General features: G+C 42.9%; 1 protein-coding gene across 1 annotated transcript in view; it reads right to left on the bottom strand.

Moving 5' to 3' along the window:
* Nucleotides 1-2,953: 2,953 nt before the first annotated feature.
* Nucleotides 2,954-26,492, bottom strand: part of LOC311010503 (sarcoplasmic/endoplasmic reticulum calcium ATPase 2) — a 44,904-nt gene continuing 21,365 nt past the window's right edge. Inside the window, exons 7-24 of the mRNA XM_084005019.1 lie at nt 25,332-25,498; nt 23,110-23,265; nt 22,468-22,609; nt 21,879-22,045; nt 19,807-19,895; nt 19,553-19,655; nt 19,281-19,412; nt 18,185-18,310; nt 16,985-17,206; nt 16,688-16,799; nt 14,652-14,887; nt 14,230-14,450; nt 13,930-14,132; nt 13,748-13,833; nt 13,394-13,527; nt 13,186-13,303; nt 11,963-12,097; nt 2,954-7,253 (exon numbers count right to left, since the gene is read on the bottom strand). Coding sequence (XP_083861145.1) covers nt 7,071-7,253; nt 11,963-12,097; nt 13,186-13,303; nt 13,394-13,527; nt 13,748-13,833; nt 13,930-14,132; nt 14,230-14,450; nt 14,652-14,887; nt 16,688-16,799; nt 16,985-17,206; nt 18,185-18,310; nt 19,281-19,412; nt 19,553-19,655; nt 19,807-19,895; nt 21,879-22,045; nt 22,468-22,609; nt 23,110-23,265; nt 25,332-25,498 — 2,732 coding nt within the window. The 3' untranslated portion in view covers nt 2,954-7,070. The remainder of the gene's footprint in view (nt 7,254-11,962; nt 12,098-13,185; nt 13,304-13,393; nt 13,528-13,747; nt 13,834-13,929; nt 14,133-14,229; nt 14,451-14,651; nt 14,888-16,687; nt 16,800-16,984; nt 17,207-18,184; nt 18,311-19,280; nt 19,413-19,552; nt 19,656-19,806; nt 19,896-21,878; nt 22,046-22,467; nt 22,610-23,109; nt 23,266-25,331; nt 25,499-26,492) is intronic.

The following is a 26,492-nucleotide window of genomic DNA, read 5'->3' on the forward strand; positions in this document are numbered from 1 at the left end:
ACTGTGTGGCAGCTGTATTCACGGGCACATGTGCACTCACATTCACTCTCTCTCTCCTGGTACAGTATGTCTATAAATGGAGCTCAAGTCTCGCCCGCCCACTGACCTTACCAAACAAACACACACACACACACACACACAGAGTCATATTCCATCACTTTAGAGGACATTACTTTGACTTATACATATCCTGGAGACGTATACCCTTACTTACTCTCATCATAACCACTACTTGCCTCACCCTTACTTTTTTATGTCCTTACAACATGACTAATACACACACACACACACACACACACAAACACACACACACACACACACACACACACACACACACACACACACACACACTCACACACACACACACACACACACACACACACACACACACACACACACACACACACACACACACACACACACACACACACAGTAACAACAACCAACCACAACAGAAGTCTTACAGTCTGGACGTACAGGTCTGGAAGTTTGCTGTCTGTTGCTTTCCAGTGATCTTTAATACTTGTTAAGGATGTACACGTCATAAACACATTGAAACTAAAATGACTCCAGAGACACTGATACACTGCTCACTGGCCCCATCATGTGGTCAGCATCGCAGTATGTCTCTAAATAGTTAAAAAAGGTCCCAGCTTTCATGCATCTTGACATCTCCACCAGTCTCTCACGTTACTCTTGGGAGACTTTATCTCACTCCCGGTGCAAACTTTGACTTTGTTTGATGGCGTATGTACTCCATCTTCCTCTTGATCACATTCCAGAGGTTTTCAGTGGGGTTCAGGTCTATAGATTGGGCTGGCCATGACAGGGTCTTGATCTGGTGGTCCTCCATGCACACCTTAATGGACCTGGCAGTGTGGCATGGAGCATCGTCCTGGAAGAACCAACCCTGAGTGTTGGGGAACATTTTCAGAGCAGGGAAGCAGCTTTTCTTCCAGGAGGACCTTGTACGGGTCTTGATTCAAGAGTCCTTCACAAAGACAAACCTGCCTGATTCCAGTCTACCTGAGGACCCCAGATCATCATGATCCTCCTCCAAATAACACAGTGGGTGTGAGACACTCTGGCTTGTAGGCCTCTCCAGGGCCCTCATTTATAAAACTGTGCGTAGGATCCTTACTAAAAGTGTACGTACGCCAAAAAGCCAAAGTTTGCAAGCTGTAGGCTACGCAATGTTCCCTTTATAAATCACAGGATCACCTACAAGTGTGCGTACCTGAATCCCGCCCTGTACACGCCCACATTTTACTATATTAATGAGCCGGCATGCAATCGTTTCCGTGTGGTGAATCACGGCGACAGGTCAGGAAAAAGCGAAGAAACGTAACTTTTCAGAAACGGAGAAAGAGACACTTGTTGGGGAGGTGGAGGCACGGACAATAATTTAATTTAGTGGCCACAGCAGCGGGATCACGAATAAAAAGAAGCAGTGCGAGTGACAACACATTGCTGCTGCTGTCAACGGCGTCAGCTGGACGGAGCGGACGGTGGTCTGAAGGTAAATGACATCTTTCCGCTCCTAACATGGATTTAATGTATTGCTAGTGTATTTGAGGAAGTTTGATTTTGATGTGACTTTGACGGGGATTGTGTCTGAAAAGGAGGGAGAAACAGACGCGACTGAGACCAGAGGTATGAGGGTGAATAGATTTTAAACTTTTATTGTATATAAAACAAAACGTTAAATATTTTTTGTCCTTCCAGAGTCTGCAGCGTTGGGCTCAGAGGAGGGTGATGGTGAGGAGGGTGATGTGAGGAGGGTGAAGGTGACGGGCCCTCGGCACAGCGTCCGGGTCCGGCGCAAAGCAGCAGCGCACCCCGGACGAATGGCACATCAAGCGGTCGGGTGCTCATTGATGCCGTCCTGCAACTTCAGCGAGACACAATCACCGCCATCAACAACGTTGCAGATGAGCTACGGCAAACGCGCACTGTGATTAATAAAATAATACGTTTACAATGAACATTGATTGTTGTCTTCCTTATATTACAAACGCAGCCTGACATCCTCACGGATTCTTGCGCCCTGTTGATACCCCTCCAGTCGGGCAGGGGGCCGTGGCTCGGGCTCATCATGCTGGGGTCTCTACCACCTTTGCCGGGTGGTAGAGTCTGCCTCCTGAAGTTTGGTAAAGTTGCGCTCTCCACGCTCCACGACTGAGCGCGCACGAGCGTGCCACTCATTATAGCGCATTTCCTCTGCGCTCTGGTGGTTTAAAAACGAGGATAAAGTGTAACAAGTATACGATGGCTTAATGGCTGTATGTATGTGTGTTGATGATATATGCGCATAAATAAGGAGAATATTTAGTTATTCCCGCTGTGTTCTACAGTGATCTAATGGAAGGTATTGTATTACATGCATTTGGGCCGTCTCCTCCTCCTGCGGTGACAGCGCTGATTCAATATTTCAAAATGATTTTGATTTAAGATACAAGTCAGATTTTAAAAGAAGGTGTTAATATGAAAAAAACTATCACTCATTAAAAGCGTCAAAAACATTGCTGGAGTTCATCATGATAACGCAGATCTAACGTATGATATGGAGTGTAATTAAATGTGTGCGAGTCATCAAAAATATATAGTTCTTCTCACGTTTACTGCTGATTCCCTTCCAGTCTCCAGAATGTGCGTACCGGTACGCATGCCTCAGAGTTTGCTTACGGGTACGCACACTTTCCCGTCAAGTTTGGTTTTTATAGATCACAACATTTGCGTGGAAAGTGGCGTACGCACGTTTCCAGCCCCGTTTTGTGCGTACGCAAGCTTTATAAATGAGGGCCCTGGTTCGGGTGATCACCTAATCACCACCTCATTTACTAGAATGAGGGGTGCTTGTGTTCAACAGGGACTGGAATTGAATACGAACGGAAATAAAACAGCAGCAGGCATATTGTCTTGTGTCAAAGAAACACAGCACTCATTACAAATTCTGGCCCATTTTATTTATTGTTGTTTTCATCCTGTAACATCGTTTCCAATGACGACAAACCCTTCAGCAGTTCAACGCAGAAAAGAAGTTACAAATAAGAACTACAAAAATGTAAATGTGCTCCCTCGTTTAGCTTCAGTGAACATTGGTTGGTGGTGAGGGAGTAGAGAGGAGGAGAGGGGAAGGAGGGGGAGTCTCTAATTATAACGTTCTTCAAGTCAACCTTTATTTAAACAGGCGAGTTTGTCAAGAAAACTTCATTTTTACAATATTGAACATTATAAACTTCCACTTATTCTTCCCCCAAAGACATGGGTAATAATAATAATAATAATAACAATAATAATAATAATAACAACGACAATAATAATAATAATAATAATAATAATAATAATAATAATAATAATAATAATAATAAAGAACAACGTGTAAACAAAGTTGGTACATTGGGGACTTGTCATGGTATAATACATCCTTTAATAACAATAACATGTGAATAAATAATGGAAATAGAAAGCAAACACTCAGTAACTAAGTGCATCTACATGTGTATCTTCTGTCTTAACTTGATCAAAACCAGAATATTACATTACAAACGTCCCTCTTAGTCATATTTGTAGTTTTCAAGCTATTGAAATTGAGCAAAAGTAAAGAAAAGAAAAAGAGGCAGAATTGTGGGCAGCAAGGAAGCAAACATTTGTTCTATGGGTTTAGAGTAGACTGAAACTAAAATCCAAATAAACGAAAACACACTTATGTTTTTATTAAATAGCATCATAAAGAGCCTACAACCTACTATTAGGGCCACTTTTAGAAAAAATAAATAAATAAATTGGACATTTCGAGAATCAAGGTGCAATATTTTGAGAAAAAAATCATACTGTTATGAGAATACGTCTCAATTTTGACTAGTGGTGCTTTTATGAGAAGAAACGTGACAAATTTCCAACCACTTTCCATACAGTATTGTGACTTCTCTCACATGAGTTTTTCTCAGAAAAGTAGGACTTCATATAATATTTATGATGACTTTATTCTCCAAATCTTAGATTTTGCTTTCTTAACAGTGGCCCTAATACTTGATGTGATATACAACAAAAGTGTTTATAATTAAGATGAATCAAAACGCCTTCATCAAAAATAAAAAATAAAAATCCCTTCAATGGCAAACAGAGTGAGATGTCACAATGACATCAATGGGAAAATGGCTCATTCAGCGATGCTGTAGGACTCACTAGGATCTATGTTTGACAGCTCTGCTGAAGCGCTGAAATCACCTTCAGTACACGAACACGGACACAGACCTCGCTGCAGCACCGAGCGGACCGGTGGACTGAGTCATAGCCAAGCCCCAACACGAAGTCACATATTAGTCACGTATTATTCAAATGCTGACTCTACCTGGAATCACACATCAAACTCTACTCTGTTTAAATATTTAAATCATAGGATCAACGTGTTTGAAGGCTCAAAGTCGACTTCAGTCTATGAAGCCGCGGGACGTCAAGTCACGTTTAAGACGTTCTCATCTCTTCAGTGTCGGAACAACGGAAAAGACAAAGAGGGATACGGAACTGTACATCAATGGGAATGACTGACCTTTATAACGTGTGTGTATTTTATATATATATATATATATATATATATATATATATATATATATATACACACCGTACGTCCCACTGTGAGGGGAGACACTATAGGAAAACATTGTTTTTCATGAACTTAGTCAATTTTGGGTTATTTTTTTAAGTGTTTATTTTACCAATTTGTCTATTTGTGTCTGTAGATTTCTCCTAAATTAGCCAAAGGTTAGCATGAGATAATGCCTCATTTGCAGATTTAAACATAACATTTTCAATACCTTGTAAAACAAAAAAATGATTGTCTTAGTGTTAGTAATATCCAATGTTCAGATTTCTGTATGCATATATTTTATATTTATATATTAAAACATAGAATAAAAATACCTGTCTGATTGTTAGTAATCGGCTGAGGAGCCTTCACGGTGATTTCTGGTTAAATGTTGACCTTTATTCACCTGTAGTGTCTCTGCAGGAAGTGGTGTGTTCCTGCAGCGTCCGTGGACGTCAGTGGGCTTTGAACAGTGTTGGAATGGAGCCGTGCGCTGACATGCATCCTGTACTGAGTCTATACTCACAGGTTAAATGCTCGTTTGCTCTCATGTATCTAAAAGGAGCAATGATGGCTGGATGTTTCTACGTCTGGTCCTAACCTCATCGCCTGGTACTGACCTGTGTGTGTGTGTGTGTGTGTGTGTGTGTGTGTGTGTGTGTGTGTGTGTGTGTGTGTGTGTGTGTGTGTTGGATTCAAGATCACTCAGCGCTTCCTTCTTTCTTTTATCATGTTTCACCTAAAAAGGTGCTCCATGTAGCATTTTACCATCCACACACCATCAACACTGTTGTTACTCGGCTTCTAACCTGCGTTGATTTGACGGTTGAAAAGATGAGCTCAGCACCTTCTCCAGCTCTGATTGGTTGATGTCATGATATTATTGGTTGCTACCAGCTGATGTAAGCATGCATCGTAGTTTGTTTTCCAGGGCAAAAAAATAAATAAATCGGATTTTGAAAATACAGATAAATGTTTTTGTAATTTTTCCGCATATATTGTTACATAATATAAGTGAGGAAGTAATTTAAAGAGGTTTAACATATCAACTGGACATAAACAAGAAGATCATTGTCTTTTTATTTAGTTATGTTTATGAAGTGGTGTCAATGTGAGCCTTGTTCTAACAGAAGTGTAGATCCATGCAGCACTAAACTACATCAGGTCGCACCAAACAAAGTCAAACAAACTGATGTAGCTGAATGAGCGAATATCTGATATATAATATTCATATTTTAAAGAGATAATGCGACACATCTGACTGTAAACAAACTTTGAAGACTTTAGGATTAATCTGGCTATACTATTACTACTAATTACATTTCACAAAGTTACAAAATGTTCTGCCGATGATCTCACACATGATGTGGTTGGTTAGTTATGTTACAACTTCCTGTTGATTGTATTTGATTGGACGCTGTTACAGTTGTTTCAATATTAAGTGTAAGTCTATAAATAAGTTTAAGCAAATCTGTCAATCTAATATTCAGATGTATCAAACAGAATAGCCATGAATGATTAAATATTGCTTTCTTTCCTCTCAATAAATGGATTCGGACATCTAGTGTTTAAACCCGGATTTGCAATGTAATCGTTTATTTTTAAAGATTTACTTTAAAAAACAAGTTTGGCTGCCTGAAACTTTAGCTCACGAGAATGAGTGTGTACATGCAGGTTTTAAAGGCAGAAAAAAACTGCTTCCACTGGCGATAAACTTCCTTTCCAATGACCAGTACACAACGTTAAATTCAGTGTTTGAGTGGACGTTGTGGCTGAAACGACAAAGACGGAGCTGGAAAAGGAGCGGTGTCATGTTTCCATCAATAAATATTACTACTACTGCTAATCCTACTGTAATACTACTGTTATCTGACTGTAGTCATATGTCCCTTGTTACTTTCCCAACAAAGAAAGGTCTCCACGTTCTCTGAGTTAGTATTTACTAGTGAGCCACGAGAAAGCAGAGACTGAGAACGTGTGAAAGCTTTATGAAGAGCTGGTGTAACCCAAGAAACAAGATGCAACCTGTGAGGAGCCAGAATGGTTGGGAACCACTGATGGAAAACCCATTATAGCAGGCTAACATGCTAATGATTATCATGTCACCTTTAGCATTAGAGAAGGAAACGTTAGCATTAAAGTAGAGCTTTAGCGAGATCAGACAACTTTTACTCTGGTCCAGGTGTTGGGACAGATGTGGATGTGAAATGCTACACGTAGCACCTGTAGTACTGAGGAGGTGGTGGTCTTTCTGGTTTTCTGATTGTCTGCTGGATAAATATTTCACTCTTGATCCCTTTATACATGTATGTTGTAGCTCAGCAAAGCATTGGTCGTCTTGTTTCTCTCTCTCTCTCTCACCTCTCCTCACCCTCACTCACCTCTCCTCACCCTCCCTCACCTCTCCTCACCCTCACTCACCCCTGCTTCCCTTCTTTAGATGGTCCCCTTCTTATTCCCCTACAGTCCTCTCTGCCTCCCATCACTCCCAGAAGATGTTGGTGATGTCAGAGTCCAGGCTGAAGATCCAGATCACTAGTGGTGCAGAGATCATGACGAAGGACCAGCACACGCCCCTCAGCGACCGGCACAGCTTCGTCACCACGGCGCCGACCAATCCCACGCTAGCCCCCGTCCTCCGCAGCTCCTCTTCCTCCTCCAGTGACTTTTTGAGACATGGGGTGTAACAAAAGAAAGGGTTAGACACAAACCGCTTGAAGACCTGCTGCACATGAAAGGGTCACTTTGGTGTTTTTTCATTATGTTGTATATGAAGCATGTTGTTGTGTCTAAATGACTCGGGGAGACGGCTTTAGGTGTGAATGCTGGAAGCATTACAACAAATGTTCTTTGACCCAGAAATATTCCATTCAATATTATTCTCATGCCTGTTTCTTCATAATTTTACTTTTTCCACATTTTTTCAACTAAACTTCATTCAAGCATCAAAATGTTCAGCTCATTACAACATGATGTTCAAACTTGACAGATTAGTGCATTTTCAACACTCATTCATAACTTCACAAACTCTAACTTTACAACCTTCCACGTCTTTCACACATTCAACATCAAAACTTTGATTCATATTAAACTTTCTTTGAAGCTTGGTGAAAATGCCTTCCTCACATGTTTACATTGGTGTGTGTTGGAGTGAGTGTTCAGAGCGAGTGGAGAGGAGCTTTGAAGTTTCACCCTTCCTACGTCATTCAGGTCAACATGGAGGTACGTTTGTGAGAGGATCTCCAACCAGCTGCTGCAGAGATTCTCATTATGCGGAAGCATCCAGTATTCACACGGCAATGTCTTCAGAAATCGTTTTTAGAGTTTTTAAATAGTCCTGTATTGAGCTGCAAGAGCCCACTTGGTGTGTTCACACCTAACGCACGACACAATTACACAGAAAGTCAATGCAACAACTGGATGCCAATGACCCAAAATTCACACATTCACATGTGACGCTCTGATGCGAAGCCAATCAGCGTTTAGATTCTCCTTGTGTCGTAGCGGTCTGTGCCCTCCCAGAGCTCTACGTAGTCAGGCAGATAGGTGCATCCATACATAAGAATTGTGGGTTTATACGTACAAGCATGAAATTTGGCACAGTCATATATAATAGTCTAATGAATAATTCCAGATATGGAGCCACCGCGAAAACGTCCTATGGTAGCCATGGCGGCCATTTTACAAAATGGCCGTTTTGACCCCAAATATGTTTTACCAGACGACACAAATGCTTCATTATGTTCCAATGAAATTACTCTAGATACACATATATGCCATAATTGTATTCTCTAAATGACCACAATTTGCATTTGTGTTGCAAGCAATGTCAATTAACCCACCAAGGAGCGTAATACGTGCTGACTCAAACATTTTTTGAGCCTCTGTTCAGGACTAAAATTCAGGACTAAATGTTTCCAGTGAAATTACAGAACAAAATTAACTAGTTGACAGGTAAGTATATATTTATTTTAGGTAAACCACTATGAAATGACAACAATTGGTTCTGAACATTTAATATTAGTGATAGTGAAATTATTAAACAATAAAGCACTGTTAAGGTAAGTTACAAGTTAGTTCCAGTTTGATCTTGTTTATACATCACAATTTTCTCCACCACACTGGCACAAAGCAGTACATTTCAAACCAGCTTGTTGGCACTTGCATCGTCCCTTGCAACCCTTTTTGCAGTTACAACAAATCAGTTGCCTTGATGAAGTGCTGGCTTCAGGAAGCGTGGACCACAGGGGTTTCCAGTTTTGGGGATCGATCCATCCCCAATCCCCAGGTGAGGGCAGATCCATAACAACCTTGAGCATGTTTCCCCAGCAGTGCCCACCCGTGTACACAGCCCTCTTGATTTGTTGGACCAGGACTCCTCTGGTAGGGGGAATAGCTTCCATGGCTAGTCCTTTCTTTGTGAAGAGTGCCTGTCGAGCTTCGTCTATGTTGAGGAGATTGCTGGTGCGATCGTAGAGAAGAATGGTGAACCGTTCAAGTACTGCCACAATGTCATCAGAGATGTCTGCTGTCCCCGTGGACAGATCAACTAAGGCTGGCGTCAATTCGTCAAATGCTTTCCAGGTATCCCAGGCTATCTTCTTTCCCCGTGTATTAAACGACGACACTGTGTCACACCCTGTGTATGCATGGAACATCGGGAGGGCCTGTGACTTATCTGGTCCAAGGAATGCTGCAATTTCATGTGCTGGTATATACCTGAAGTGCTTCCCTGTCCCAAAGGCCACCCAAAGCTCCTTGATTTTGAGTTTGGTTGTTGCTGCCATAGCCAATACCACAACATCTGTGTCCACCGTACGCAGAAGAATTTTCTGAAATCCATCACGGACTGCATCCGCGAGATGTAGCATCATTCGTGTATCAGCCTCCTCATGGTCACATGGGGCAAGATGACTGGTGTCCCGTGCGGGAATGCACGTCACATCTGAACCATTCGTGGTGACTGCTTATCTGATACAAGATGTGTGATGTGTTTTGTCAAGAAGGCAAACAGTTCTGTTTTGTTTGCATCAATTCTCAGGAACTGCTGCCAATTACCTGGTAGAACAGTGGATCCGTCAACTCTCCTTCGAATGCCTTTCCCACGTTTGTCCCTGGCTTGAGATTTCAGGCTGTTATTACAGTACTGGTCCCAGACTATATCCACACGACAGGCTCTTTGCAAGTGTCCTTGTATGTATGGCAAGAATACTTTCAGTGCATAATCATCTAAGGTTTTGGCAGCAACTGGTTTCAGAAAGTTGACCAACACTGCCCCGTCAAGGATAGTGACGTCAGTATCTGGTTTTGGACCATCACCTCTGACCTCAGCTCTAATGCACATCTTCGTACGCGGGACACCAGTCATCTTGCCCCATGTGACCATGAGGAGGCTGATACACGAATGATGCTTCATCTCGCGGATGCAGTCCGTGATGGATTTCAGAAAATTCTTCTGCGTACGGTGGACACAGATGTTGTGGTATTGGCTATGGCAGCAACAACCAAACTCAAAATCAAGGAGCTTTGGGTGGCCTTTGGGACAGGGAAGCACTTCAGGTATATACCAGCACATGAAATTGCAGCATTCCTTGGACCAGATAAGTCACAGGCCCTCCCGATGTTCCATGCATACACAGGGTGTGACACAGTGTCGTCGTTTAATACACGGGGAAAGAAGATAGCCTGGGATACCTGGAAAGCATTTGACGAATTGACGCCAGCCTTAGTTGATCTGTCCACGGGGACAGCAGACATCTCTGATGACATTGTGGCAGTACTTGAACGGTTCACCATTCTTCTCTACGATCGCACCAGCAATCTCCTCAACATAGACGAAGCTCGACAGGCACTCTTCACAAAGAAAGGACGAGCCATGGAAGCTATTCCCCCTACCAGAGGAGTCCTGGTCCAACAAATCAAGAGGGCTGTGTACACGGGTGGGCACTGCTGGGGAAACATGCTCAAGGTTGTTATGGATCTGCCCTCACCTGGGGATTGGGGATGGATCGATCCCCAAAACTGGAAACCCCTGTGGTCCACGCTTCCTGAAGCCAGCACTTCATCAAGGCAACTGATTTGTTGTAACTGCAAAAAGGGTTGCAAGGGACGATGCAAGTGCCAACAAGCTGGTTTGAAATGTACTGCTTTGTGCCAGTGTGGTGGAGAAAATTGTGATGTATAAACAAGATCAAACTGGAACTAACTTGTAACTTACCTTAACAGTGCTTTATTGTTTAATAATTTCACTATCACTAATATTAAATGTTCAGAACCAATTGTTGTCATTTCATAGTGGTTTACCTAAAATAAATATATACTTACCTGTCAACTAGTTAATTTTGTTCTGTAATTTCACTGGAAACATTTAGTCCTGAATTTTAGTCCTGAACAGAGGCTCAAAAAATGTTTGAGTCAGCACGTATTACGCTCCTTGGTGGGTTAATTGACATTGCTTGCAACACAAATGCAAATTGTGGTCATTTAGAGAATACAATTATGGCATATATGTGTATCTAGAGTAATTTCATTGGAACATAATGAAGCATTTGTGTCGTCTGGTAAAACATATTTGGGGTCAAAACGGCCATTTTGTAAAATGGCCGCCATGGCTACCATAGGACGTTTTCGCGGTGGCTCCATATCTGGAATTATTCATTAGACTATTATATATGACTGTGCAAAATTTCATGCTTGTACGTATAAACCCACAATTGTTACACCTATCTGCCTGACTAACGGTAGTATTATACAGAGACCGATCCCAACGCCATTCAGAAAACATTTTAAAAGTTGTTTGCTTATCCTCTCGCTGACAGACTAAACAAACCATGGCTTCAGAACTCTTCCATTATTGTAATTAAATTACAACAAAGTTCGTAGTAAACCAGGTGATATGTGAAAGTGAATACAGCTCAATTCAGTTGTCATGTTATGAACACAGACAGGACGCCGTTTGGTTTCCTGGTTTATCTGGGACTTCACAACATCTACAAAACAGCAATAGTGTTTATTTCAGCCATGATGGACGAAAGATTGCCGTCTACACGGAGGTGAACATCTTCTCTCCAGCACGTCTAGCGATCCGGCAAATAGTTTGAAAAAAGTTTGGTGTGAACACGGCTTAACGTCAACTTAAAGTGCTTGTTTCTGCCACTGACAGGTCAGGTTGTTCAGAGTCTCATAGTGAAATGTGGATGAGGTCTCTGAATTTGATGGCCACCTGTATTTATTTGAGCTCGATAATACGGATGAAGAGCTCCATCTTATTATATATAATATTTGTCATTTAGAAACAAAAACATGGGACAATGGGGTCCAGGGTGAAAGATAGGTTCCTCTTTAACAGAAGCTCTCTGAGGCATTTCTTCTCACCTGGATCTGACTTCCTGGCTCGATGTAGTTGCGGGCCAGGAACTTGAGAGCCTCATCCATGAAAATGACAGGAAGTGACATCTTCAACACCACCACCCACTGAGGCCACGACAGAGGACGTATCTGGAAAATCACCTGAAGACACAAACGGAGGGAACGGAAGACATTTAAAGCTACATTCTGAAAGTCAGTTGAGCCTGAGACAGATTTGACCGATGGGAGCCTTCTGGAGCAATGGCTCCCATCGGTCAATTTCTATGCAGGCCTACGGCTGATAGACTGAATGGATTTTTTTATTCCAAATCATAGACCATAGCTTTAAGCCGTAAGTAGATAAGAAGAATCAGCTCCACCAGAACATTTCAGCCGACTAGCCGTAACTGGTGAGGGGTCAACGACTCTACATGCAGATCCATCTGGATTCTGGTCTGAAGCTGCTAACAAAGTTAGCTTCATAATTCAAGGTCAAATTTACAGCTAAGTGTTAAAGTCATCTTAATGGCTAACTGCATTGGTAGCGTGGTAGCGACCTGTCAATCAGCAGGTAGCCCCGCCCCTAAAGCATCCCCTGCTTTCTGGTCTGGTGGACTCTAAATGGACCATAATGTACTAAATGAACATCATGCTGGATTGAAGAAGACTTGAAACTAGAGATTGAGACCATAAACTCATGTTTACAATGTTTACTGAGATAATACATCAAGAGAGAAGTAGGACCATTTTCTCAGAGACTTCTATACAATCAGAGAGGAGTCGCCCCCTGGTGGTCAGCAGAGAGAATGCAGCTTTAAGGACCTTCAGAGTTGGCTTCACTGTTCAGCGTCTGGACGGAGCTAACAGCTAACGTTAACATTGACTTGATTCGGAGGCATTCAGGCCGTATTCAATAAAAATTGGATTTAGATGAAGGAAAATGATTTAATTCTTTCTTAAAATCTTTTTTGAGAAACTTTGTTATGTAAAGGACATTTTTTCACAGCTATATAAAACAGATGGGGAGGGTATTATGAGATGTTTAACTTCTAAGCAGCTTATATTATCAATAAAAATGATATGATTATGATTACATATACATAAATATATATCATAAATATAACAGTTTACACTGACCTCGTGATGGCGTAGCCTTGCTGTCAATTATAGTTCTCAGTAAAACAATTGTAACCAGAAAATAGCAATAGGTGCATCTCTAAATATTGTTTATCCATATAGTGCATGCTTACTGGCAGGGGGTCTACATATAGGATGAGGAAGTGTAGAGCCATGGACAGACAGATGGCTCCCACCAGCCAGGGGTTGGACCAGGGAGGCATCTTCAGCAGCGACTGGTTCTCTGAAAGACTGGACCGGAACACAAGGAAGACATTGTTTCTGCTCCATCACAACTTCATCTGTATCCTGTTTCACACAGGAGGTTTGTTTTATGCTTACCTGTTCAAGGCATTGCACATCTCTATGGTAACCAGGACAGACAGGGCCATAGTCATGGGATACGGAGACTCAAAGACTGAACACTGCACCCCTGCAAACTCGACGTGGCCTTCGCTGCACTGCAGGTAGTGGGACTATGGAGGAACCAAACGGGGAAATAAGTATCACTGACCTCCCTGCATTTTCTCCCCACCACTACGATCACCTTATTGCCTGTGTAATATGTTTTGATACCACTTTTAGCAACATGTGAAGATTTCAACAAGCTCTGTGTTTCCACATTGTATCCATTCAACTACAGTATCTAATGCTGGCCAAGAAAGCGGTGCAGTGATGTGGAGACACTGTGTTTACCAGCTGGTAGAAGGAGAGCTTTGGTCCATCGTGGGCCGCCATAAACCACCAGGCAGCCGCTCCGACTGTGGCAGCGCCCACATAACCTGCAGGTTAAAAGGTTGGTGAGTGAAGCTGTTTGGTTTGGAGAACTTGGTCGGTGGTAAGAAGCCCTGATGGTGGATAAACAGATTTTGGCTCACATCCGATGATGAGGTAGCGGCAGAACAACCAGCTGGAGATCAGAGGCTCTTTGGGGGAGCGGGGGGGCCTGGACATGATGTCCAGGTCCGGAGGGTTGAAGCCCAGGGCTGTTGCTGGGAAACCGTCGGTGACGAGGTTGACCCATAACAGCTGGACTGGGATCAGTGCTTCGGGCATGCCCAGTGCGGCCGTCAGGAAAATACTGAGGACAGGAGGACAGACGGAGGACAATGATCCAAAACCTGCATGTCTCAGTAAAAGTTAGTATGTTTCGGTGTACCATCAGCTCTTCTACTAACCAGACCACCTCCCCTATGTTGGACGAGATCAGGTATCTGATGAACTGCTTCATGTTGTTGTAAATGGCTCTGCCCTCCTCCACTGCAGCCACGATGGTGGAGAAGTTGTCATCGGCCAGGATCATCTCGGAGGCCGACTTGGCCACCGCCGTGCCGCTGCCCATGGCGATGCCAATCTCTGCCTTCTTCAACGCAGGCGCGTCGTTCACCCCGTCACCTGTCTGAGGCCACGAGAGACGGAGGACGATCGCTGTTATACCGGCTGTCCACCAGTGATGGGACGATGCAGGGTTTTTATTTATGCTTCATTTATGCAGGGAGAACTTATGGTTTATAATAATAATAATATAATATAATTGCAATCATTTTGATGACTGTCATCTTTCATATGGTCCCGTGTCTGCTCAACACGGGGATCTCACCATGGCCGTGATGTCACTGAGGCTCTGCAGGTACTCCACGATACGACTTTTGTGTGCCGGTTCCACGCGGGCGAAGCACCTGACCGTCCTGCAGGCCTGCCGCTGCAGGTGAGGGGGCAGCTCATCAAACTCCCGGCCGGTCAGGCCCCCACTAACGCCGGTGCCCTCCTGCTCCTCCTGCTCCGTGATGATGCCCACCCTCCGGCAGATGGACAGGGCCGTCCCTTTGTTGTCGCCTGGACACAAACATGGAAAGTGATGAATTGTTGTATTCCAAACTAACCCGGTGTCCGTTGATTAATGTCACAAAAGGTTGAAGACATGTCATGACTTGCGGTCCTGTAAATGGAAACTAAAACAGGAAGTTGGGTGAGAGATAACTGAGATAACCTGAACTCCCCAGAAGCAGCGATGTGTGGAGTTTGGAGAGTGTCAGAGACAGAAATACAACCATTAACTATTAATGCTACCGCGGCAGTGAATGACAAAATAAATACATCAAATCTAAAATGTCCTGTCATGTTTATTTATAACATGTTTATATGTGTATCATGGCTCGGGGTTTGTCAACAGTAAACCGCTTATAGCTTAATTTATGGCCAATATGTTCATTTAACATGGCCGCCGACAGGAAACCTCATGTTAACTAATGGAGCAGACAGGACGTGTGTGTATGTGTGTGTGTGTAACTGCGTTTCTTTCTCATCGCTCTTGAATTCACTCTCAGTGTGAATTAAAGAGTGAGAGACAAATAAGAACAGAACACATCTGATCGCTGTTGTCTATCTAGAAGGAATATCAGCTGATAATACAGAAGGCTAATCAGAATGCAGCAAAGCCAACAGATCCCAAATGAAAGGCAAGGCAAATCATTCCAACTGGATGGCTACAGGTTCTGCTGCTGAAATGTAGCACCAGAGGGCGGCTGTTTAAAGGAGTCATCACCTGGTTTTATACGTATCCAGCCCCCCTTGGATCGCTTTGGATCAATTCGTAAAACTTATTAGAAAAAAAAAAAAAAATTTTAATCAAACATTGAGCTTGTTCTGACCCTTTTTCGTACCGCGATTTTATCACGCGAGATTACGCGCGAGGTTTTGACTGGTCCGGATGTGCATTGTATAATATGTAATGAGGCGCGCGTTGATTCGCCGCAGGAAGGACAGAGCCGGGGGGGCTTGCCTGCATGCAGACTCCAAAACATAATGGCGGCGCTTCGGCGATTTCAGGTAGCGGACGGGGCGGGGTTGGGTGGTGAAAGAGGGGTGGGCTTATGCAAGTAGCCGCCACGGTGACGTCACCGAAGGCGCAGAATCAAAATCTCGTGCTTTAGGAATGCACACCCTTGTGTGCTATTCCTGTTCGGAAAAAGAGCAGAAGCGAAAAAACGGCGCCACTTTCAAACTCCAGCCTTTCAGGCAAGTTTCAACTGAGGTCAAACACAGATATGCATGTTTTAACAAGAGAAATTGCGATTTCCGGGTGATGACTCCTTTAAGGAATTTCATGTAATTTCATTTTCATAATTTTTCCATCAAGAATGAAACGGTTAGTTAGAGTAAGTAAGTAAAATACACCAACACTGGCTGTTAAAGGTCTGTGTCCACGTAGCACCTTTAAGCATCTTTTCCCCGATTGTTATCATTGAGGAGATTGCATGCGGCAGCCGTTTTCTGAGTGTGCCTCTCTTTGTTACAGACAAGCGCTGGTGACATCACTGTGTGTGTCTTTCTGTCCAGAGCTTGATACCATCACACAAAGAAAAGGTCGTAGTGGGAGCAGATCAGCTGGCGGACCCTGAATGCTGGTGATGAGATCGTTGACCTCGCTCTGACGTTCCGGCTGTCAGATTGAGGAGGCGAGCTCATCATACAAAGAAGGAAGCAGCATCCTCTGATGCTCGTGGTGTAAACACAATGTCAAACAAATAGAGAGTAACATAAACAGTCGATCATACAACAGTGAGTAGAGGGATGACATGTTGTCAACATGAAACTGGGATGATGTGTAGTTTACATATAGACGTTGTGCGATACCTGTGATCATGATGACTCTGATGCCAGCCTGCCGACACATTCGGACTGCAGTCAGCACCTCTTTCCTGGGGGGGTCCAACATGCCCACACAGCCCACGAAGGTGAGGTCCGACTTGGGAGAGGGAAGAGATGGAGGGGAGGGGGGGAGTGACAATTCACGTTATAGTTAGAGCTGCTGGTAAAGTGTTTAAACAGAGCAGGATGTGACAGTGAAATATTTAAGGGTCTCATGCTTTTAAAAGAGATATCAGGATCCAGTGCTTCCTTTTTAAGAACAACCACCATCATCATCATCACCTCATAATTGCCAAACGCAGCTGAGTTCTCCAGGTTGAGGCTGTGGATATCCGGGGGCGTGTCCCTGGTTGCCATGGCGAGGCAACGAAGTGTGTCTCGGCCAGATCCCCATTCTCTTACAGTGGACAGCAGCTGCTCTCGAACCGCCGGGGTCAAAGGCACACGAGAAGAACCGCTGACCCGGATGTAATTACAGCGTTCCAACACGCTCTCTGGAGCTCCCTGAGAGGGACGGACCGGGGTTAGACACAACTCTAAAGAGTCTGGAACAAAACCTCCTGACCAAATACCAGCTTGGATTCATAATCTCATTCATGTGTGTAACGTTGGCCTAAAGGAGATAAATACAACAGTCAGTGTTTTATTGATCCCTCTAAAAGTGTTGATCACTTAAATCCTGAATAATAAATCAAACTACATCAAAGTGGAGATCCTAGTTTTCTAGTGAGAATTCTGGTTTTCTGAGATGTTCATCAGACGATATGAGTTAAATGGGGAACATCTGTTTATCTGCTCTGTTCCATGTGAATAATGGGGTTCAACCATAGATAGAGAATCATTTAGACATTAATATATTCATATATCACAGTAGGAACATTTCTCTCTTGTGTCTGAATGTAATTGCCAGCCTATAGGCCATAATACTGAATCTATTTTATATTTCTACATAAAAGATATTGCCTAATGAATTCTATTTGCATATATTCAAAAATAAAAATCATTCATCATAAAAATAAAATAATGATCTGGAATATAAATCCACAATTATGAGATTGTCTTCATGACTGAAAGCATGATTTGTTCTCATGGAGCTATAATAATAATAATAATAATAATAATAATAATAATAATAATAATAATAATAAGAAGAAGAAGAAGAAGAAGAAGAAGAAGAAATCCTCCAGAATCTTTGTTTTTTGGTTCATTTTAGACACACAGTTGTCTTACTCTCATTGCCTCTGGTTGGTGTATTGGTAGAAACATACAAGGATTATAAAGACAACATCAACCTCTTTCACCATAAGTTCCTATCATAGCAACCTGGAACAGCAAGTGTCCCATCTACTGTTTGATACAGTAGTTTTCTCTTTAACAGTGAAAGTGATGTGCAACAGGGTGCATGACTGGTAACTCTCACATACAAGTAAGCGTAATATCATGATTGTCATTGTCACACGTTAATCAATGTTGTCAACACACCTTGACAAACATCTTGGCTCCGGAGGCAGACCTGTTGAGTTTATTGGATGAACAGAAGACAGACATGGACTTCCTGTCTCTGGAAAACTCCAGTGTCAGCTCCTTCCTCATCAACTGCTTAATCACCTGAAAACAAGCAGTCAAATCTACAGTTTGTACAGTTCATCTTTAGTACAGTTCAGTGAGCTTGAGCTGCAGAACACATTTTTTTCCTGCACCCTGCACCTTTTTCCTTTTTCCCCTTTCCTTTACCCAGCATCTTTCCTTTTTCTGCACCCTGCATTGTTTCTCTTGTTCCTGCACCCTGCACCTTTTTCCTGCACTCTGCATCTTTTTCCTTTTTCCTGCACCCTGCACCTTTTTCCTGCACCCTGCATCATTTTTTCTTTTTCCTGCACCCTGCATCATTTTTTCTTTTTCCTGCACCCTGCACCTTTTTCCTGCACTCTGCATCTTTTTCCTTTTTCCTGCACCCTGCACCTTTTTCCTTTTTCCTGCACCCTGCATCATTTTCCTTTTTCCTGCACCCTGCATCATTTTCCTTTTTCCTGCACCCTGCATCATTTTTTCTTTTTCCTGCACCCTGCATCATTTTCCTTTTTCCTGCACCCTGAACCCTGCACTTCCCTTCATCTGTTCTGTGATCACTTTTTGGACACATAAAAAAGACATTATTTCCGTAGAAACATTTAAAATGCACTGGGAGTGAAACACTGGGAAGAAGCATTTCCATGCTCCAAGAGAAAGAGGCTATGTGGCACAGACTGGGGTGGATGTGATGTCAGAGGAAAGGATCAATGCGCCTTTCTCTCACTCACTCACTCACTCACTCACTCACTCACTCACTCACTCACTCACTCACTCACTCACTCACTCACTCACACACGCGCACACACACACACACACGCGCACGCACACACACACGCACACACACACACACACACACACACGCACACACAAATACACCGAGCACATGCACACACACGTGGGCACACACACACACACACACGCACGCACACACACACACACACGCACACACACACACACAAATACACCGAGCACATGCACACACACGTGGGCACACACACACACTTACAGAGCAGCACGCTGTAGCTCTCTCAACAGGGCCCAGTCCTCTCAGGTCAGTATCGAACACGTTCATTTTCTCCACCAGACAGCAGAGAGCAGTCTCCGTTGCCTCTCCAACCTTCTCATACGCACCCTTTGCCTAGAACACACACACACACACACACACACACACAAGGAGCAGAGAAGGAACAGAGGTTATTTGTGGTAACGCGTGATCACAATCAGATTCCAGTTCCAGCACCATACATGGTAATCTATGACGATGTGAGCCTGTCTTACCTCATTGAAGTCCAGTGATGAGTCATTGCACAGAGCACAGATGGAGGCCAGCTCCACCAGGCCTTCATACTGACTGGACTTCACCACTGAGTCGTCCTTATAACTAGGAAGACACCAGGACCATGACACAGCAAAGGCAAACAAAGAGGACATGTATAGAGACAGTAAGAAAAGGGAAGGAGAGATAAATTATGGGCTCTCGTAATCCATCATCGTCCATAATCCATAAACTGAGAGGGGTTAAAGACACTCACACTTCCCCTTCAGGGGCGTAAGTAGATCCAGTCACTGTGAACTCGTTCATGCTGCAGCGCTCCCCTGACACACTGTCTACCACAAACATCTGAACACACACACACACACACACACAGTAGTAGATTAGTTCTATCATAATACGTATATTTCAATCACATGGAATTAAATGTAATACCCATTTGAAATGTCAAAGTTCAAGGGTTAGGGTTTATTGTCATTGTACAACAGAGTTGCACAGCAACTGCAGTGTAGTCCCGTTTTTAATACACACAAATAAAAAATAAACTCTACTATCTGGTGAAGGGTGGAGGACGCATGTAGGAGTCTCTAGCTGCTCTGAAGTCTGCTGGTTCATCAGATGATACTTGTGTATCTCTTCCTAGAATGCAGCAGGGTGAAAAGGCTGTGTCTGCGTGGGTTTTGTCTTTTAATATCTTTGGGCTCTGTGCAGGCACCTCTTGTCACCAATATGACTGCTGGTAGATGGTAACGATGTCCTGTTCTGTAGAGTCATCCTGTCCTGGACCCTGAACATCACATGATAGTCTGTCATGTTTACAGTCAGGATGCTTTCTATTTAGAGATGTCCCGATCCAGCTTTTTGCACTTCCGATCCGATACCGATATTGTAGCTTTTAGTATCGGCCAATACCGATACCGGCCGATCCAAGCATGTATTAAAGATTAAAGATATTTACTTATTTTGTTGTCAGACTCATGTTGAAAAGGGTTTTACTCTTAAGAACAACTAGCCAACTTAATTAGGTTAGTTTGAATAATCCACAATGGTTGGTAATGAGAAGCTGACCTGTTTATTCTTAACAGGGTTAAATAAACACAAAATAGACTAAATAATAAATAGTCAATTAACCACACAAACTGAATTGGCATCAGTGCTCTGCTCTTGAACAACAAGAGTGTAAACCAAGGCTTAAAAAGCCATCAGTGCAAATATTGTAAACTGTATAAAAAAAAGCAAAACACACAGAAAACCTGAGTAGAAAATAAATAGTCAATTAACCACACACAAACGTCGTCTTTTAGGGTAAAATAATCCCACACAGCTGACATTTTATCGATAACTTTAAATTCTTAGTGGGACATGCACAGACAAGTCCGTCTTATTGTTGTTTAGGGGATATCGATATCCAAATATCGGATCGGGACATCCCTATTTCTATTTCTCCTCTGGAAATGTAGCCCCTATAAGTTTCCTAAAAAAATGCATTCATTCCTCCATATTACTCTGTAAGTTTGAGTCAACTTGAGACCCATAGAAAGCCTGTGTACCTTATTGTGCTGCACTGATGCTACTTTTCACCAGCGATGCACTGGAAGGCGTTTTCAATCCAGGAAATTGTCATATGAAAGCCAGTTGTCAAACAACAGCTGTGGCCAGTAAATAAAGAGAAAACATTGAAGGGGCTGTTGGAACATTTCTAAAGCACTGACTCCGTCATACTCACAACTGCCTTCATTTAAAGCTGATTTTTCATTTGGTGTTGAGATGCAGACAAAGAAACTCTTCCTGACAATGTTTCACATCAAGTATTCCAGATGCTTATTTTAAATGATTTAATATTTCCTTGTCCATATGTACAAAAATGTGAACTCAACCATTCAGTCTAACTTCTATTATATTTTCATATTTCGTTTTTTTAAAACTAACTTTTCTTGTTGTAAATGTCCCCGATGTGGGACTAATAAAGGTTTATCTCATGTCATCTTATCTAAATGTGTAATGTTTGCAGTTATATCAACCTCTTTATTTATCAGCCTGCATTAGCTAACATTATGGCACTAAATTGAATATTGTCTTTTATATGATAATTAATGGTATATGCATTTCTTCGACAACATGTCAGTGAGCTTAACCCTTTGTTAGTCTAATGCTAGTATGACAAGCCATTAGAATAGCAAACTACTCTTGTGGATCTCCTGAGTTTCCTGCTTTCTGACGCTCCTGTCATGAAGACGGTGATGTAATCAATAACACTGCATCATATCATTCATATGAGAGCTAAATGAGGCTGACTGGTCAGTGTGGTGTTCCATTCCTCTGACATCTTACCCTGCAGACTGACATCTGGTTGGTGGTCAGTGTTCCCGTCTTGTCAGAGCAGATGACGGAGGTGCAGCCCAGCGTCTCCACTGACGGCAGGCTGCGGACGATGGCATTCTTCCTGGCCATCCTCCTGGTGCCCAGTGCCAGGCAGGTCGTGATGACTGCTGGGAGGCCTGGGAGAAAACAGGATCATGATGGTAATGAGAGGAGGGAAGCTGGGAGTCGTAGCAGCTTCATCTTGTTTTTATTTAGTGAGTGGAATTTAGTTTCCCTCCCCAAGTTTGGCCAGCTCAGGGCGGAATTCACAGAATGGACTGCGGCCGCTGATAGCATCATGCATTGAACATCACTTGCAACTGCTACCTGCTCTGTCTCCAGGTCCGATTCACTAAAGATGTTGCCCCAATGGTATTAGAGCAACACACACTATTTCACTGTAATGGTGTGGCTAGCAGCATCGATCTTTGGGAATTAGAAACATGCCTATATTTTTGTCCTCACACTGACAAAGAATAGACATTCAACTGTAAAAGCATTAAGTACACATGTGTAAGAAGAGATATTTCTGCATGGATGGATAGATAAGATGTTTGACCTTCTGGTATGGCAGCTACAGCCAAGGCAACAGCGATCTTGAAATAGTACACAGCTCCTCTCAGCCAGCTGCCTCCGTGGACCGGGTCATTGAAGTGTCCCACATTGATGGCCCACACTGCCACACAGATCACACTGATGACCTGCAGGTAAGAACATGTGAAAGGTAGTAACACACATATATTCATTCAGTAGACCTGTTTTGTGTTTGTAAACAGCAATGCAGTATTTTTTATGGGCGGAGCCAAACTGGTGACAGAAAGGGAGAGTTCTGTATTAGCGCTGTCACAGGTGAGAATCTGGATCATCTGGATCCTTCTCTGACTTTAATATTATACATTAATAAGTTAACGATTATCTTTGTGGTGAGTTCACTGACCCGTAGTCACTGTACAGATCCAACTACATGGACTAAAGTAAAGTGGATGGACATCTTCAATATCTGGTGGAAAAACCCTACTTCTGCTAACATTCTAATATTACTGAGGTTGATCAGTGGTGTTTGCCATTATTGAGAATGTTACTAATTACTACAATACTAACCAACTCCATCACTGATTTATCAATGTGTGTGATTCACAGGAGACCACTGATAGAAATGAGCTGCAGAGAGTTCAGGATGATGTATCAGTCAGGTTCTTGCCTTAGACAGCTGTTCTCCAAACTGGTCTAGTTTCTGTTGTAGTGGAGTCCTTTCTGGGTCAGTGGAGGCCATCTCATCCCGGATTTTCCCAATTTCTGTCTGCACCCCTGTTGCCACGACAACCCCGACGGCACGACCCGCTGCAATGTTGGTGCCCTGGGAAAAAAGGTGGCTAACTGTCAAACTGGTTTTCATCATAACATATATTGACACATAGTAAGCCCCAGTTTGTGTCGTTCTTCAGCAGCCCGAGTCTACAGCAGTGGCCAAAAGGTTTGAGAATCACACAAGTATCAGTGTTTTTAGATCTTTTGTCAGACTCAAAGGCTTTAACTTTTTTTTTTTTGAACATTAACTTTATGCAAAGAGTTAATATTTGCAGTGTTGACCCTTCTTTTTTAAGCCCTCTGCAATTCGCCCTGGCATGCTGTCAATCAACTTCTGGGCCACGTCCTGATGGCAGCCCGTTCTTGCATTATCAATGCTTGGAGTTTGTTAGAACTTGTAGGTTTTTCTTTGTCCATCTGCCTCTTAAGGATTGACCACAAGTTCTCAATGGGATTAAGATCTGGGGAGTTTCCTGGCTGTGGGCACAAAAGTTTGATGTTTTGTTCCTCAAGCAACTTAGTTATCACTGCCTTATGGCAAGGTGCTCCATCATCCTGGAAATGGCATCGATGGTCACCAAACTGTTCTTGGATGGTTGGGGAAGTTGCTCTATTCATGGCTGTGTTCTGAGGCAAACTTGTGAGTGAGCCCACTCCCTTTGCCTAGAAACAACCCCACACATGGATGGTCTCAGGATGCTTTACTGTTGACATGACACAGGACTGATGGTAGCACTCACCTTTTCTTCTCTGGACAAGCTTTTTTCCTGATGCCCCAAACAATCGGAAAGGGGTTCATCTGAGAAAATGACTTAACCCCAGTCCTCAGCAGTCCAAACCTTGTAACTTTTGCAGAATATCACTCCCTGATGTTTCTCCTGGAGAGAAGTAGCTTCAGATGCACTCACACCTGCCTGCTGCCATTCCTGAGCAAGCTCTGCACTGGTGATGCTCCGAACCCAGTGCTTGCTGGACTTTCTTGGGTGCCCTGAAGCCTTCTTCACAACAATTGAACCTCTCTCCTTGAAGTTCTTGATGATCCGATTAATGGTTGATTTAGGCAGCAATATCTTTGCCTGCGAAACCCCTTTTGTGCAAAGCAATGATGACTGCACGTGTTTCCTTAACGTGGTTAACAGAGGAAGAACAATAATTTCAAGCACAACCCTCCATTTAAAGGTTCCAGTTATTCTAACTCAATCATGATCTCCAGCCTTGTCCTCGTGAACACTATCACCTGTGATAACGAGAGAATCACTGACATGATCTCATCTGGTCCTTTTGTGGCAGGGCTGAAGTGCAGTGGAAATGTTTTTTGGGCATTGAGTTAATTTGCATAGCAAAGAGGGACTTTGCAATTAATTGCAATTCATCTGATCACTCTTCATATTATTCTGAAGTATATGCAAATGTCCATCATATAAATTGAGGCAGCAGACTGGAAAACTGAAAATGTTTAGTTATAAGTCATTCTCAAACTTTTGGCCACTACTGTATTTGATATGATCTCCCAAAAAGCAGTCAAAGTGAAATGTGAAGTTCACGAGTGTCTTTCTCTCCCACAACAGTGATGTCACACGCTGTGTAAGAGATTGGGCCAGCTGACCAATCAGAGAAGACTGGGCTTTTGGGGAGGGAGGGGCAGGAGCCACTTTAGCACAGCCTGATGGGAAAAATAAGACAGTTTCATGCAGTAAAGCATGTGAACATGTCTTAGTAGGAACCTGATATGGTGGGAGGGGTTTATTTTATGGAGGAATTTCTTCAGAGATTGGTCATAAATATAGAGACATCACTTCATAGTTGCAGCATGTTAGCAGCAAACATGTAATAGCACTGATTTAATGTCAGTTTTTGTGACTGCCTGAAACGGACACAAAAACTGCAAAACAAACTTATTTAATAATTGATAAATTATCAAGCGATGATCGATTGTTAAACACCTGACTATTGGTTAAAGAAATTGCTTGAAACTGCACATTTGTTGCTCTGGTGCGTTTTGTGGCAGCAGGACTGGCTCTTTGATAATGACAATAATAAAATGTTGAACACCCTGTTGATGGCAATACATGGCATGTGAATTAGCAAAAGATAGACACTATTGTTGAGACTCACAGAGAAGAGCATGTTCTTCTTGTCCTGGTTGACAGCTCTGGGATCAGGTACAGGGTCTGTGTGTTTGAGCACGGACACAGACTCCCCCGTCAGAATGGACTGGTCCACCCTCAGAGTGGTGGAACAGATGGACGTCAGCCTGATGTCAGCTGGGACCTTATCACCAACTGCAGCGTGTTGGGAGGAGAAAGAGAAATACAAATCTGAATTTCACTTTTCATTTAGGTATTTTATTTGAGATTAGCACAAAGGTGGCTTTTGTATTCAATTCTGTACATACACTTTGCTTTTCTGACTTAAGTAGTGTGACAAGCCTCTAAACTGAAATATGACTTAAATGTCGATTATGTAGCATCAATAGCTGGTTGGTCTGAACTCAAAGCTACAAAATCCTCCTTGTAGGAAATGCTCTGCTATCACTGCTCACCACACACAATAGTACCTGTTGCATTTTATGGTATTGTATGATTATATACGTGGACAAAGTGAAGTCGATGCTGAAGTGCCTTGAAGCTGCATCCTCTCTACGGCCATCAGGGGGCGACTCCTCTCTGATTGTACAGAGCTTATGACTGCCTTGTGATTGACCTGCCGCTACCAAGGAGTTGTCCGTGTTTCATCTGATAACTTTTACCCCTTCAGAGTATGTTTTCACTTCATGAAAGTTTTTGTGATATTTTGGTCAAGTTAAAAAGTCGAATTCAGTTATTCGGTTGGACTTAGCTCCACCGTTTCGTCTCACTTCTACTGGCTAACAGCGGCTAGCTCCACCCGGGCCACTTCTGTAAACTGGAAGCAGCAAGTGAACCCAGAATCTGCTTCTAGCTTCAGACGCAGACGTGATTAGATATCAATATGTGAATTTGTGACAGTGAGTGTTGTCGTCATGAAGATTGTTGACAGTGTTGCACTCAACCTGTTTTGAAGGCGATATGAACTGTTTAGCTCAGGTGACTGTTGGACTGTGTTAAAGTTTTGCACGTGTAGCTGCAGTTGTGTCCACTGTCGTTTAGCAATCGGAAAAGAACTGTAAATCATGAGTACATATTATTCAAGGTGAAATCATGTCTGCTTTATTCATAGAAATGGACACGTGAAAGGTTAGCATTCTTTCTCTTGGAAGAGCACAGCCTTTCATAAACTGTTTACTGGTGTTTACAT

This window comes from Eutrigla gurnardus (genome assembly GCF_963514095.1).
Source record: "Eutrigla gurnardus genome assembly, chromosome: 3".
Taxonomy (NCBI): domain Eukaryota; kingdom Metazoa; phylum Chordata; class Actinopteri; order Perciformes; family Triglidae; genus Eutrigla; species Eutrigla gurnardus.